The 15024-nt window shown below is 43.8% G+C and overlaps 1 protein-coding gene across 2 annotated transcripts in view; it reads left to right on the forward strand.

Annotated features, from left to right (window-relative positions):
* OXSR1 (oxidative stress responsive 1) overlaps positions 1–15024 on the forward strand; it is a 99478-nt gene that overhangs the window by 45954 nt on the left and 38500 nt on the right. For both annotated transcript variants that reach the window (XM_014945094.1, XM_014945095.1), the window contains exon 4: positions 621–762. In XM_014945094.1, the coding sequence (XP_014800580.1) occupies positions 621–762 (142 nt within the window). The remainder of the gene's footprint in view (positions 1–620; positions 763–15024) is intronic.

The following is a 15024-nucleotide window of genomic DNA, read 5'->3' on the forward strand; positions in this document are numbered from 1 at the left end:
TCTAGGGAAAGGATCTAAGCTATTCCAGTTCTGTACGTGGTGAAGAAGTGACTTATTGTCAGAACTCAGCCTCATTTGTTCTCTATTTAATAATTTCCACTTTTTTTCTCTTAGGGCGGTGTCGTCCCTTAATGTATGAGATTTTTCTTGCTCTTCTTCTGCGTCGAGTTTATAAGAGCTGAAAAAGAGAGTCTAATTTTATCAAGCTTGTTGCCTTCAGCTTGTGAGTCCTGGCAGCCCCCTGCTTTTTCCATTTCCCCCTCCTGCCTCTCCAGTGCTCGGTACTAAAACAGTTTTAGTGCCGGTATCTACCTAAAAACCTTCCAAGAGTCCTGTCTATGTGCACTTTACGTTTTGGCTTGTTCAAATAACTTCTCAGTTACTTGTCATCACAGGGATTTTACAGCCCACCTTGAGGATCTGCACCCCCATAAGACTCATGCACTGTTGCCTCTGCTCTCCTGCAGCAGAGGCTTCAGCTACTGACTCTGATCCTGACCATCGTTGCTTCCCCTCCCAATAAATTTATTGGACTTGTACATTAAGTGATTACTAAATACAATTAGCTGTGAATCTGTTCTTCTAGTTTAAACTAATGTGTTGAACTCTGTTTTCTCTAGGCTCCGTTCTGGATATTATAAAGCACATTGTGGCCAAAGGAGAACACAAGACTGGTGTCCTGGATGAACCCTGTATAGCCACGATCCTTAAGGAGGTGCTGGAGGGGCTGGACTACCTGCATAAAAATGGACAAATCCACAGGTATTTTTTCATTTTCCTCATCGTTGACCAAAATGTGTTTTGCTGAAACAGCAGCTGAGCACATGCAGTCTCATCCTATGACCAGCTCTGAGGGCATGGAAAGAGGAAAATAAAGGTGGGAGCTTAATCAAAACTCAGAATTCAAATGCTGCTTTAAGAAATACTACAACTGGCCAAGCTGGGGTAAACTCTGGGGTAACAGAAATTCTGATATAGAGAACCTTTTTCCAAATGTCAGCATCCAGCTGCAGAGTCTGGTTGTTGGAGCTGGAAAACTTCAGCTGGTTTTGTTTCTTGCAGAGCTACAAATCACCAAGAGAACTGTATAAGAAGTGTTGAGCAATTTAATAAGGAGTCCTTCAAGCCCTGTTCTTCCTTTTTTTTTAAGGCTAGCTGCAGGATCAACATAATGAAATTTAAATTTGGGTAGTTTTATTTATTTAAAAAAAAAGATGGAAACAAAACTAGTGGAAAAACTCCTTCTGAAGGCAAAACCCAGTTAACTAATGGCCTGTGATTTGATGGATCATTGAAACGTGTGGGTTTCTGTGCTGCTGTGTCGTTCGGGAGGTATTTTTAAATCATGTTTTCCTCTCTGCTGGTGTCAAGGTGTGGTGTAGCTCAGGAAGAGAGGATACTAAGTCAGTATGTTCTGCCATTAAAAAGAATAAGATTTGCAATCCTAAAAATGTGCTGAAAATAGAATATACCACTTGTGGTTAATATACATCATCCCAGCCACAGGCTGCTGCTGGGAACAACAGCCGCCTCTTGCTGGGGAATTTTGTGAGCTTGGCTCTCTCCTGGTACAATGCCATTATAAGCATTGCTGCTGCTGCTATGCTGGAGTGAGCTTCTGTCCTCTTACAATAGCTGCATAAGAAGAGGTAACTCTTTTTGCCAAAATGTTATTTTAATTATTAAACCCAAGAAGTATTTATTTCATATTTTTGGTCAAACGGACTGTTTTTTATAGGTTGCTTTGGGTTAAAAAGAAAGAAATGGTTGGAAACAATTCTGGTGGAATTCTTTTCCCTGAAGGAAGTCTCAAATTTCGGGTTCCAGTCTGTCTTAAAAGTCTGATTTAACAAGAGCTGTCTTCATCGAAGACAGTTTTGATTCCACAGCTGAGTGGAATCAAGTTTGTTTTTTGTAGAGATAAGACTTCACGTAGTTCTGGGAAGTTAGAATAAAGTAGCAGACCAACTTCCTTGGGGAGTAGATGGCAATTTTTCACCCTTGCCATAAGTAATTTAAAAAACATGCTCATCTGTGACTTGCAGTTGACTTGCTTGACTGATTTAGTTCATCTTCTGGTCTAATCAAATCAAAATATATATCTTAAAGCAGCAGTAACTTGTTAAATTTTAGTTTTTCTGAAGATGTCACATAACGATTTCTGTATTGAAGCAGAGGTTCTTGACTTGCTGTAGTGAAACCGCAACACTAGTCATGGTGGTAAAGGTTAGAGGGGATATATTCACGTGTTGGCTTTTTACTGCATTCAGCTAAAATATGATGGTCACACAAAGTTCAAACTGCTTGTTCTGAGGAAAATGTGAGTTAAAGCAGCAGTAACATGTTAAATTTCAGTTTTTCTGAAGATGTCAGGTAATTGAAGCAGAGGTGGTTCTTGACTTGCTGTAGTGAAACAGCAACACTAGTCATGGTGGTAAAGGTTAGAGCTTAAAGCAGCAGTAACTTGTTAAATTTTAGTTTTTCTGAAGATGTCACATAACGATTTCTGTATTGAAGCAGAGGTTCTTGACTTGCTGTAGTGAAACCGCAACACTAGTCATGGTGGTAAAGGTTAGAGGGGATATATTCACGTGTTGGCTTTTTTTTACTGCATTCAGCTAAAATGTGATGGTCACACCAAGTTCAAACTGCTTGTTCTGAGGAAAATGTACTGCATTCAGCTAAAATATGATGGTCACACAAAGTTCAAACTGCTTGTTCTGAGGAAAATGTGATTCACATTGAATCATTTGGAAGGAGACTGAACCGAGCCTGCTCCAGCCGTTCTCCTCCTGCTTGTTTCAAACGTTTTACCCTTATTTAGGGGACTTCAGCAGAGAAATCAAAGCTGTGTCATTGCTGCCGCTGAAGGTTGTGGTTGTGTGTGTCAGTTACTTTGCATGTGTTGCATCCCTCTGTTTTGGGGCTGCTCCAACAATTGCATAATGTTTTATCAGAAAAAAAAATAAAATGTTTGCATTACCTCATTGTGTGCTCTGGGAAATTTGGAGAAGTGGTAATAGTCGTGATACAGAAGGAAAAGTGTGTAGTTTCCTACCTGTGAAGCAAAGGATGGGCTTTTAACTGTTGGCAGAAAGTGAGCTTAGATGCCTTTGAGGGGGGAAATGTGTTTCCTGAATGGAGTTAATCGTCCTCTCTTGCATTTTATCCAGATGTGTGTTAAGCTGCTGAGAAAAACACAGTTAAAAGTTGTAGTGCAGATGGGACCTTGCCTCATACATAGGAATATCTGTATGGTTTTCCCATCTTCCTCAATGCTAGGGGTCATAATATTGGTCATGGCTGATGGGAAAGGCATGTGGAAATCTTGCAGTCGTGCCAGAGATGCTCTGAGAGGAAGTGTTTAAAATAACTAAACTTTGGTCCCCTGGGTCAAGCTTAAAGTATCTGGCTCTGGAGGAAAGCGGCTGCATCAGGTGACGGCTGAGGGGCTGAACATGGTGTCTGCCATATGGGGCAGCTGCGGTTGGCGTGAGCTTCAGGCCAAAACAAGGTCAGCTGGGAAGGGTCAAAATTTAGGATAGACCTGGAAAATCCAACCCAAAGCAAGCAGATAATCAGCAGAGCAAAGCGTTTGGCTGGTTACACTGAATATCCCAACTCTGTTTGTGTTACGTTTTGGGGAAAATGACTTGATGAAGTTAGAGACACAGTAATGGATGAAATGGATGTCATTAGCACATCTGGAGTTGGACACCCAGGCTGGTGGCAAAGCCCGAAGGATGGATACCAGCACCCAAATATAATTTGGTGGGTGGTGGTGACCTGAAGCGGGGACAGCTTGTTACTGTTGTAAATCATCAGTGAGATCAGAGAATATATGTCTGACAGTGGAGCTGCTCAATACTTTTAAATTATGCATCATCTCAAATGGGTAAATTAAGTTAACACGTGGAAGACTGGCTTAATGAAATTCTGCTGCTGCTGAATCTTACTCTGCATAAGCCTGCCTTGAACTTAATGCCACTTCTAATTAAGGTTTGGGGAACTGGCTTCGCATGGAAGTGTAAATCCCCTGCTTTGGACAGGAGAGTAGCTTGACAGTATTCTCTAGAGGAGATTAGGAAGCCAAATATCTAGTGAAGGCTTAAATTATAAATTTTTTTGTGTGTGTGTTTACTTTCCTAATTAACAGCCAGGGCGAGGCTGAGGTTTGAATAGCTGCCATTGTTCAGCAGCAAATACTCAAGTCTCCCACATTGTCCAAAGTGATATTTTTTTTTTTTTTTGCATTCGTCTTGCAAGGGCTGTTGGGAGCAGAGTCTGGGGCCTTATGGCAAAGACAAAAGAGAAGGCAGAATCAGTTTTATTTTCATCCAATGCTCTATACCAAGGTAACGATTACAAATGATCCCCGTCTGCCTCCACAATCACCACGGCCTCCCGTATCTCGGGGTTGGCAGCTCTCTGCTTTCCCTGCTGTTGTCCCTGTCCCTGGTGTTTCTGGGTGGTCCGGTGATCCCAATGGCCATTGGAAATCCTAGTGATACGGCTCGTGATAAGTGAGTTAAATACCTGGGCATCAGCCAGAGTGTGGAGGACGGAGGGTTAGACTTGGAAACCTTTGGATGAAGTTGTCCTGGAGGATTCTGCTCGGACACATGGGTTTTTTTTTTATGGAAGTAGAGCAAGACCCATGTCCTGCGAGGGGCTGCTCCTGTGCTAATCTTGTCTGGGTGACACACGGGGTATGTTGTACCTCTTCCCCACTTGGACTCTGATTCCTCTGTGTATTTGGGGATTAACGGGAGTTTGATGAATGACTTGGAAAGAAAACTAAAGCAAAAGCAACCCAAGAGGTTTTATTGCTTAAAGGGATTTGTTGGAGGGAAGTTCAAGGCTTTTTCAGGTGGTGCTCTTTATGGCAGTCTGACAAATGAATCATGCTGATTAACTGTTACAAGGTCTCTCTGTCTTTCTCCCTATTTTTATCTCTGAGCTTATCTTCTGTTCATGATTAGCTGTTGTGTAACTGAATATTTCAGTTAGTCCAGGTGAAATGATACGCTGCTTGAATATAATCAGATTCTCGTATTTCAGCATAATGTGACATGCACATGCTTTTTTTTTTTTTTTGCTTAAATGTCACATGCACATGCTTTTTTTTTTTTTTTGCTATAAACAAAAAAGCTTAGGAAGTGCTTTAGGGTTGCATGCACTTGAAATATTGGCATGGCAGTGATCCAGCTATTAATTTGTTTGCTGCTCTACTTCTTCAGGGGTGAGAGGTGCAGCAGTCTCTTTGATATGCTGAGTTAGAGCAGCTTGTTGCCCCCATACGGAACGCTTTGGCTTTTTTTTTGAGTGTCTTTTCAAAATGAGTGTGGGGCAGCAGGGTGCTGTGGCAGCTCTTTGAACGTTGCTTTGAAGAGTCCCTGGAAACAATATTCTTGCTGTGTTTTTATGCCAAATATATTAGCTTATTTTTTTGGACCTTGGGATGGTTTTGACACAGGATCAAAGTTTAATTGTCTGCCTCTTCTAACTATATTAAGAGAAAATAATTTCTGAAAAAAGGGTTTTTGTATGTGAGCACATACACAGAGCACTCCTCCAGTAGTGAGTTTTGGATTTAAGATGAAGGAGCTGATGGATATATTTTGGCAGAACTCAGCTGTGCTGCAGGATTCAAACTTAATTTTCATGTAGCTGATTAATGCATTGATAGCTGTGCTGGCAGATACTGTGGTTAAACTGGATTCCAGTATGCCTCTGATTATTTTGATGACTGAAATACTGTACTTTTTTGTTTCTGTAGCAATACTGTAGGAGAACTTCACAGCCCTCCTCTCCACAGTGCTATAATCTTGTTTTGGGGAGTGTATTTTGGAACTGAAGTTTCATAGAGGGGGACTGACGGATGGATAAAGGCATGTGGAGCCCTTCATCTCCAATTCCAGTTTGATTTTTAAGTCAGGCCAGTAGTAATTTGAAATCTAGCTACTGCTCAGCCATGGGAAGTGGAATTTTATATTCAGAGAAGTGTACTTTGGTGTCGTCTTCCTTATGGTATGGGATGGGCAGAATTAGAGGTAGTTGTTAATATAAATTTTAAAACTTTAACTTGTGAACAGTTCAGTAGCCAGAACAATAGAAATGTTACTCTTGGGTGTCTTGGTGGGATGGGGGAAAAGAGATGCTGCTCTAGGTTGTACTGGGCAATTTGTTCCCCCAAATGAACACCTTCCTGTACAGCATTGGGGGCACAAGGGCCACCGAGTCCCCACTCTGTGCACAGCAATCAGACTGGGACCTATTGTGGTGGTTTGGTGAACCAGCATGTTCTCCTGGTGGCTCTTTCTTCCACTGCATCATCCTGAAGTTCACTGTATAAAAAAAATAAATAAAAAATTCTCTGTGGTTGCAAAGAGAAAATAGGAACCAGATGTAAATCCCCAATCTGCAGACAGCCAGAAACAATAGCTCCTGTGGAGACAGTTTTCCTCGAAATGGATCAAGACAATCTCTGCTCTAAAAACCTGGCAATTAAAACTCTGCTGGTAACTCTCACCATCGATGAAAGCACAGGAACACTGGAGTCCATGCAGTGGGTCCAGCCTCAGGGGCTCCCTGCCTTATGAGGGTCCACCCAGCAGCTCGTGGGGTGATGTCTGAAGGTGAGCACTTGCTGCACGACTCTGGAGTTCAGGAGTCTGTCCCCAAGTCACTCTTTAGACCCTCTGGCTTTTGTCACTGGGTGTCCTGCAGTTACTTAAAGTAACTTTGATTTAGTCCAAGGGAAAAACAACTTTTTGGTGCAACTACAATGCACCGCACTAAAAGGAAGGTGAGTTTTTAGGTTTTTCTTCCCACCTTTGTTACATGGGGATGAGAAACTGGAAAAATATCACAAAGAGTGGGAGACAGAGGTCGGGTTCCTCTGAAAGGCTCAACAGCAGCGATGGGTTTGGGTGAGTGATTTGTGACCGAGTTGCACACTCAACTAATACAGTTTCTAGCAATTCCTGAGTTACCAGGAGTATTTGGGTTTGACATATTTCCAGGGGGAATAATCTTCATTCACTGTCTGCAACATCAGTTGTATCAGGTGAAAACCTAACAAGACTCCCTTAACTTCTAACCTTGAAGAAACAAACTACATTCACATGTATGTGCAACCACTCTGTGTCATCCTTCTCTTGTCACTGCCTTTATTTAATGTAAATTACTGGGACTAGATCACTCAGTAAAGGCTCTCGCAGCATCTCTCCAGCAGTAATTGTTTAAATCCCTGGTGTTCATGCTCTTTGTCCTTTCTACTGTGGCGCGTAAAGTGAACAACTCACTCCATGGTGTGGAACAACAAAGAGGGAACTGCCACAGGGAAACCTATCGTTCCGTGGCAGCCTGGAGAGCATCACCACCTTAGAGTGGGAGTGCCAGGAATGCTGTTTCCATCGTACGGGTACCAAATTTGATAACTGCTTTCTCCATTTTATAGGAATAGGTGGATGAATTACGGAGATCTTCTTTTCCTTTCTTCTTCCTATGCTGGTCATGCTTAAAACTGTCATCTTCTAGATTTTGGAGAAGGAAGTCAAGCTGGCAAGTCTCTCGCAAGCCCTGGTTGCCTTGAATTTCTTGTTCTCCAGCCTCAGGGGCTCCCTGCGTTATGAGGGTCCACCCAGCAGCTCACGGGGTGATGTCCGAAGGTGAGCACTTGCTGCACGACTCTGGAGACTGTTTCCATCACACGGGTACCAAACTTGATAACTGCTTTCTCCATTTTATTGGAATAGGTGGATGAATTAAGGAGATCTTCTTTCCCTTTCTTCTTCCTATGCTGGTCATGCTTAAAAATGTCATCTTCTACTGGGGATGAGAAACAGGAAAAATATCAAAGAGCAGGAGACAGAGGTCAGGTTCCTCTGAAAGGCTCAACAGCAGCGATGGGTTTGGGTGAGTGATTTGTGACTGAGTTGCACACTCAAGTAATACCAGGAGTATTTGGGTTTGACATATTTCCAGGGGGAATAATCTTCATTCACTGTCTGCAACATCAGTTGTATCAGGTGAAAACCTAACAAGACTCCCTTAACTTCTAACCTTGAAGAAACAAACTACATTCACATGTATGTGCAACCACTCTGTGTCATCCTTCTCTTGTCACTGCCTTTATTTAATGTAAATTACTGGGACTAGATCACTCAGTAAAGGCTCTCGCAGCATCTCTCCAGCAGTAATTGTTTAAATCCCTGGTGTTCATGCTCTTTGTCCTTTCTACTGTGGCGCGTAAAGTGAACAACTCACTCCATGTGAGATGGCTTTGAATATTGTCCCTTGTTGTAATACTGCAGCAGATTTTCTGGCCTTCACAGATCCTAAAAGCCGTGTATGCAGAGATGCCTTAAGCATTTATTCAAAACACTGCGGTCTTTTCATTCACGTCCTACACTAAAGCATGAGAAAAAGGTCACTGGCTGAATTTGTGTAGTAACACATTAAGTGCACTTGAAAATTTCGCAAGGCTTCGTTTTGGTACTAAATCAAATTATATCCTGTCTTGCAGAGTTCTCATAACATTGTAACATTAAAAGGTAAAACTTAATACTTTCAAAAACAAAAGTGAGACAACACCTACACACATGTGGAACAACAAATAGGTTTCCCTGTAGCAGTTCCCTATCGTTCCATGGCAGCCTGGAGAGCATCACCACCTTAGAGTGGGAGTGCCAGGAATACTGTTTCCATCACACGGGTACCAAACTTGATAACTGCTTTCTCCATTTTATTGGAATAGGTGGATGAATTAAGGAGATCTTCTTTCCCTTTCTTCTTCCTATGCTGGTCATGCTTAAAAATGTCATCTTCTAGATTTTGGAGAAGGAAGTCGAGCTGGCAAGTCTCTCGCAAGCCCTGGTTGCCTTGAATTTCTCGTTCTGTGTCACGTTGCAAACGTTGCTGAGCAAGAGCTGCGAGTGGCTTCAGAGATATGGGTGGCTTTTGGCTGCGTAGGGGAATGCCTTGCACCTCATGTGTGTGTAGATATGAATACCGCTTCCCCAGAGCAGGGGTGCTTATTGCTTATTTGGAGATTAAGACCTTTTTGAGCTGCCCTATATCAATGTTTTTGGGCTTTATTTGATCCAGGTTGAATGAATGACCTGAAATGAACTTTTGTGTCTGTCAAGGCAGGGAGGTGCGTGAATCACTGGCTTTCTTGGTTCTTCTGCTACCTGATCTACCTTGTACTCAAACTGGGATGATCTGTGTGAGGTAGTTCTGGGGAAATTCCTATTTCTGAGCACGCTGGGAACATGTTTTAGCATGCAGGAGATACTGCCTCATGGTGACATGCATCACTAGTATCACATGAACCACGTCCACCTCCTTGTGCATTAAATAATAATTTCAATAATTTGACACAAAACATTGAAATAAAGCCAGGTTATAACTTGACTGGTTTTCCTCTGTTACCAATAGCAAGGCAGGGCCTCCCAAAAATATCTGGGCCTCCAGGGGCAGGAGACAGACCTTGTGACTCCACAGCTTGCTCTGTGTGTGTTGCTTTTCATGCAGCAGCTGTTAAAGGAGCTTTGTGCCTTGTCCCTGTTGCAGTCCTTAGGAAGCAGGATCAGGAAATGGAAGGGCTGAATAGATGAATTTGTGGAAGAAATCCTGGTATGTTTTTAGCTGCTGTTCAGTGGTATGAAAACTCAGTTTTAAAACCAGCCAGGCAGGGTCTTTTCCTTTTTGGGGGATACAAGAGGGAAAACTGAAGCGAGAGTCAATAGGGGAAACTTGAAAAAGTGGTGTATGAGGTTAGAGACACAGCTTCTCTCTTGCATTGACTGCCAAAGGCTGAAGCTTGTCAGAAGCCTTCGCTGCTTGGCAAATCAGCTGACATTACAACAGTGATGTGCGATGGGGTGAATATGTGAAGCAGCAGCCTCTTTTGTAGGAGGAATAAATGGGGCTGAGAAGGTTGGTATAATTAGATCGTCTCCACCCTGGGCGACAGGGCTAGGTCTAGTGTTCGTAGCACTTCATTATCTGTCTGAAGGAGCTGATGTGTCTGAAAACTAATTTTTAAGGGTTTGTTTTTAGCTGGAGTAACTTTCCCCACACGGATTGAGTGCAGTTGAGGTTACCTGAGGACTGATGCTGGGCTGGAGGCACGGTGATGGTTGGGGAGGTAAAGTCCAAGGCAGACAGGATCCGTCACCGAACCGCACCTCCCTTTAACCATTGTTAGGCTTGTAAACACGTGGGAAGAGCAGGAATTAATGAGAGCCCAGAAACATCAAAGGAGATATTGGCACAGGAACAAAAAAGCGTGAGCTGGACGTAATTTGCTGAGATAAAGGGAAGTTGCAGGCGTGGCGATAAGAGCGGCCGTGTGACAGACAGGAGCGCGGTAAGGGATGTGACACGCCGCTTGCTGTCTCCCTTCGTGTCAGGGACTTGCACCGACTTAGCCCAAGGCCTGCAACTCTTTTTTATTTTTTTCACTGCCTCAGCATCTCACCAGCCCCTGGAGCTGTTCAGATAACTAAGATGACAGAGTGAATTTCAGGAGGATCTCCCGCGGCTTTCTTTGGTGAGCGCTCCCTTGTCTGAGCTGACATAGGGGCTTAACCTAAAATGAATCAAATTCCTGAGTTATGGTTTCTTGGGCCCCAAATCGTCTACTTAAAGCAACAGTCCACTCCTGCAGCTTAGAAGGGCAAAAAATCAGGAGGAATTGTACATAATAAGAGCGTCATGGGTCTTCTGAAAGGCGTTTTATGTTTTAGCTAAAATGGGAGATTCATTTCTCATGTAGCCCTTACTGGGTTTTCTGCTTGCCTGTGCCAGGAGACTGGATGCAGTTACCTCTCCCAAGAGGTCTCTTCGCTGCTCTGAGTGTGATCTGCCTGGATATTAAGGGTAGGGCACGGAGAAAACAAGTACTCAATGTACTCTTATTGCTCGTCTTGTTGGAAGCTGACGATCCTTTCCAGTAGGCTTTGTCTACACACCCCTCTGCAAAGCCACAGTCGGTCACTTCTGCCTTCCAAAGCCTTGCTCAAAAGAACCAAAAAGAATATCTTTTAATTCCTGATAGCACTGGATGATTCACCTAACATTCTCCAGATTTTAAAATGACACTTAAAAAGCTTTTAAATATTCCTGCCTACCCTAGCCCCCGTGAAGTTGGGGCTTTAAAAATGCCTCTACACTTTATGAGACTCGGAGTAAATCATGAGTTGCCTTCTGCTGCTGGCCTTTAGCTCTTACACGGGGCCCTGATCTTTCACCACGGCCCAGCAGCCGACAGAGAGACCCAGAGAAGAGGGTGGAAGCAGTCGCTGTGCTTCCCTGATCCCGAGCAATAAAGCGTGTGGCTGGGCCCGTCCCCTGCTGGAATTCATAGCAGCCTGGCTGCTGCCGCTGGTGCCGCCTGCCAGTGGCCACAAGGGCCTGCTGAGAGGGCTGTGGATGAGCAAGGATGGAGCAAGCTGTGGATTTGGCCATCTCTTCCCCCTGCTTATGCCTGGCTCAGCAGGGAGGCTGGAGAGAGGAGCGTGGAAGCTGCTGTGCCAGCTCTCTGCTGTTGGAAGACCTTCAAGCTTTGGGAGATGTTCCCGAGTCCAGCTCTGCAGAGTTAAGTACAGCACTGTACTGAGTAATTGCATTTGGGACTTAAAAGCTCAACCCTCTGGCATGAAAATGTTAGTATAAAGGGCTTTTCTGGGCAGAAATAGAGAGAATGCTAATGTACAGCACTTCTGATAGTTGTCTTGATGCCTTCTCCTACGTTGCACTTGAACGTGATGACATTTGAGGGTGTAAAAATACTACTCTGCTTGCTCCAAGCCTAGTTTCCATTTTGCAGCTCTGTCTCAAATGGTAAAGCTCTTGTGTATCACCCGTTTTTTATATCTTGGCTTGTAAGGCAAAGGGGAGAGGTGACATAGGTAACAGCGTGCCATTGAAGGGAGAGCATAGAGAGTAAAGCTCATTTGGTGTGTGTCACAAATTGCTTCATATTTAACTGTAAATTGAGATATTGTCCTGGAAGTAATTTTGCAAATTACTCAGAACAATGTCAACTCCAGCAACTGGTTGCATTCAGTAAAAATATTTTCAGTTATTCATTACCATTAACAGAAAATAGTAATTCTTGAGTCTTGCACCCTTTTTTTTTCCTTTTAATGAAACGTGGCAGGACCAACCACTCCTTCCTCATGCCAAGTTATGCACTATAGAGTTCAGTCCATGGAAATTTATTGTTACAGTTGATATAAATTGTATTTAATGGGCAGATGACTCACAGCTCTGCTGACAGCCAGCATTGCATCCTAAAGGCCCATGCGAGCAGGTTGGAAGCAAAGGCATAATAAATGAGGCTTATCTCCATTTCTCCCTTATTATGACAGTTTTCTTCAGTCCTAGGCTGTAGAAGTCCTGGGATGCTACTCTGCTCAGGTCACTTGTATCACAGTCACGGTGGCTTTAAATTGTCCTGCCAATGTAGGTTTCTGAACACAAGCCAAGTGAACCCTTTTTGATTTCCAAACAATATTAAGAGGCTTGTTTAAAAAGCAATAACTTAACATGCTTCATTGCTTTTCTTACAAACACCGTTCTTTTAAGTCTGTAATACCAAGTTTTATGGCTTATGCCAGGATTGTGGAGTTGCAGCTGGATTTTTGATAACACTTCCCCATTATGGACCAGCAAGTCCTGCTTTTTCCTCTCGTGTTGTCACTGCAGCGACAAGCACTGTATGGCGGTGCCAAGGGTTGATGGCAATGGGTGAGGGCAGATCTGATCATTTGGCTGGATTTTAAGGCTTTTTATAGTGGGAACAAGTTATTAAGATCCAGTTCCTGCATCCCCATCCCCAGTTGAAAAACTTATTGTGGGGGATGTGGGAACACTGCACTTAACTGGGGAGCATCAATCCTATTGCCTTCCCGTGCTCCCAACTCTCCTGTAGCTGGATGCTAGTTGGATTTGGGATCAGTTTTGGTTATATGGCATCCAATGCCTACGACCCAGCCCTAGCCTGGAGGCATTAACATGATGTAACTGGTACGTTAGTGTTTGGTGGCACTGGGGATCTGAACCAGTTTGGAATGCAGATGAGGATCTGCCTTGCTACGAAACCTTTCAGGGCTGATGTGGAGAATCCAGCTTTGTGCTGGAGCTGGTCCAAACCCCTCTTCCCACTCTGGTTGTGAAGTACGAGGTAAATAAAAACATAATTGTTGTTTTGCGGAAGGGCTCTTGGAGGCTTTAGGAGAGAGGAAGGTGACAGCTACGGAGCGGGTATGTCCAGATCTACAGTAGCATTTGTTAAGCTGCTGGCAAGAAAGAGTTTACTCCAGCCTTCTGTAACTTCATTTAAAATGTGATATAATTACTGTTTACGCTACAGCCTAAAGCTGCTTCCTGTTTCCAGTATAGTAATTATGCCAGAGGCACACCATTTATTCCAAGCGTATCAGGCCAGGATATGGTCATTACCACATTAATAGGAAGTACCTTTAAATTGTTATACTTGGCAATAACCATATCCTGGAGTAACAACCTTCTTGCCATTCAGCTTGTGAGTTTATAAGCATCTCCTGGCGAGAATAAACAGGAAGGCACCGTTCCTCTCTCCCCTGCCTCATTGCTTTAATGCAATCAATTAATCTTAAAGATGGTTTTAAAGGAGGACCTAAATTGAAGATGTTGCCGGTGACACCAGTATAGGCTAAAGAAAGGGATCTGTGTTCACCCAGTGTTATTGCTGTCTGGTGTCCACCCAGTGGATGATGAGATGACAATACACTGGGGTGAGGAACGGCAAAGCTGGAGGTTGTATCTATGGTACAGTGGCTCTGAAACGGAGTGGGTGTCCCCAAAGAGCTTGCTGCTCCTCGGTTCTGCTCCTCTGGGGTGGAGTATACCACGCTGGGGTGAGTAATGGCCTTCTCAGAGGGTTGGTCACCGGGAGGAAATGCCACATCAAGCGGTGATTTAATTCTGCAGCCCAACTCGGGTATTTGGCAGTGGCCCTTGTTGGCCTCCTGGATATCTTATTGTAGCAACGACTTGGTTTAATTTCTTGAACCAGCCTGGAGCACCATATTTATTGACTTTTGTTTCTAACGAGAAAATATGTAAATTTTAATTAATCCAAGCTGAAGATAAAAAGAAAACAAGCCTCTGTATTGGAGGAGGTTAAGGGACTGGAGCCCTTTGGCTCTTTTTTCCCATGGGATTCAATCCAAGTGCTTGTTTCACTACTTTTTGTGCTCCAAGCCTGTCCAGCTTGCTCTGTTATGGTAGGATGGTCTGGTGGTATTGAACAGGTGCTGCTTTCTGGCCGTTGGTGTTACATCAATGAAACCTTCCTGAGGTTTGGTTTTGACTCTGAAGCACACGATGTCTGAGGCTTCATCCCTAGATCTGCTTAAAAACTTCCCCAGCACTTCCTTCATTGCTGAATGTGGTCTGCTTCGGGGACTCAGTGACAGGACAAGAGGTAACGGCCCCAAACTTGAACATAAGAAGCTCCATCTAAACGTGAGGAGGAACTTCTTAACTTTGAGGGTGGCAGAGCCCTGGAACAGGCTGCCCAGAGAGGTGGTGGAGTCTCCTTCTCTGGAGACATTCCAAACCCTGCCTGGACACGTTCCTGTGCAACCTGCTCCGGGTGGACCTGCTTTGGCAGGGGGTTGGACTAGGTGATCTCCAGAGGTCCCTTCCAACCCCATGTGCTTGTGTGATTAAAGCAAATTCGTATTTTCCTGTACTTGCTCTTATATTTGTGCCTCAAAGAAGCGTTAGGCTCCAAGATGGTCGCTGGTAGCAAGAAGTGTACGTTTGGCAGGACTTGAAATACTTGTTTGAAGGCTAAAGGCTGCTGTCAGCTGCAGTTTGCTGTTAAAGTAGTCTTTGGTGGGACTGTCTATGGACAGTCTTTGTTCACTTTTATTCTGCTGTATGCTGGGGGAAAGCCATGCCAAAGTCCCAGACTGGGTATTGGGAAGAATCTGACAAATACTAATGCTGGAGAGGATGTGT

The sequence above is a fragment of the Calidris pugnax genome, unplaced genomic scaffold (assembly GCF_001431845.1).
Source record: "Calidris pugnax isolate Ruff unplaced genomic scaffold, ASM143184v1 scaffold54, whole genome shotgun sequence".
Taxonomy (NCBI): domain Eukaryota; kingdom Metazoa; phylum Chordata; class Aves; order Charadriiformes; family Scolopacidae; genus Calidris; species Calidris pugnax.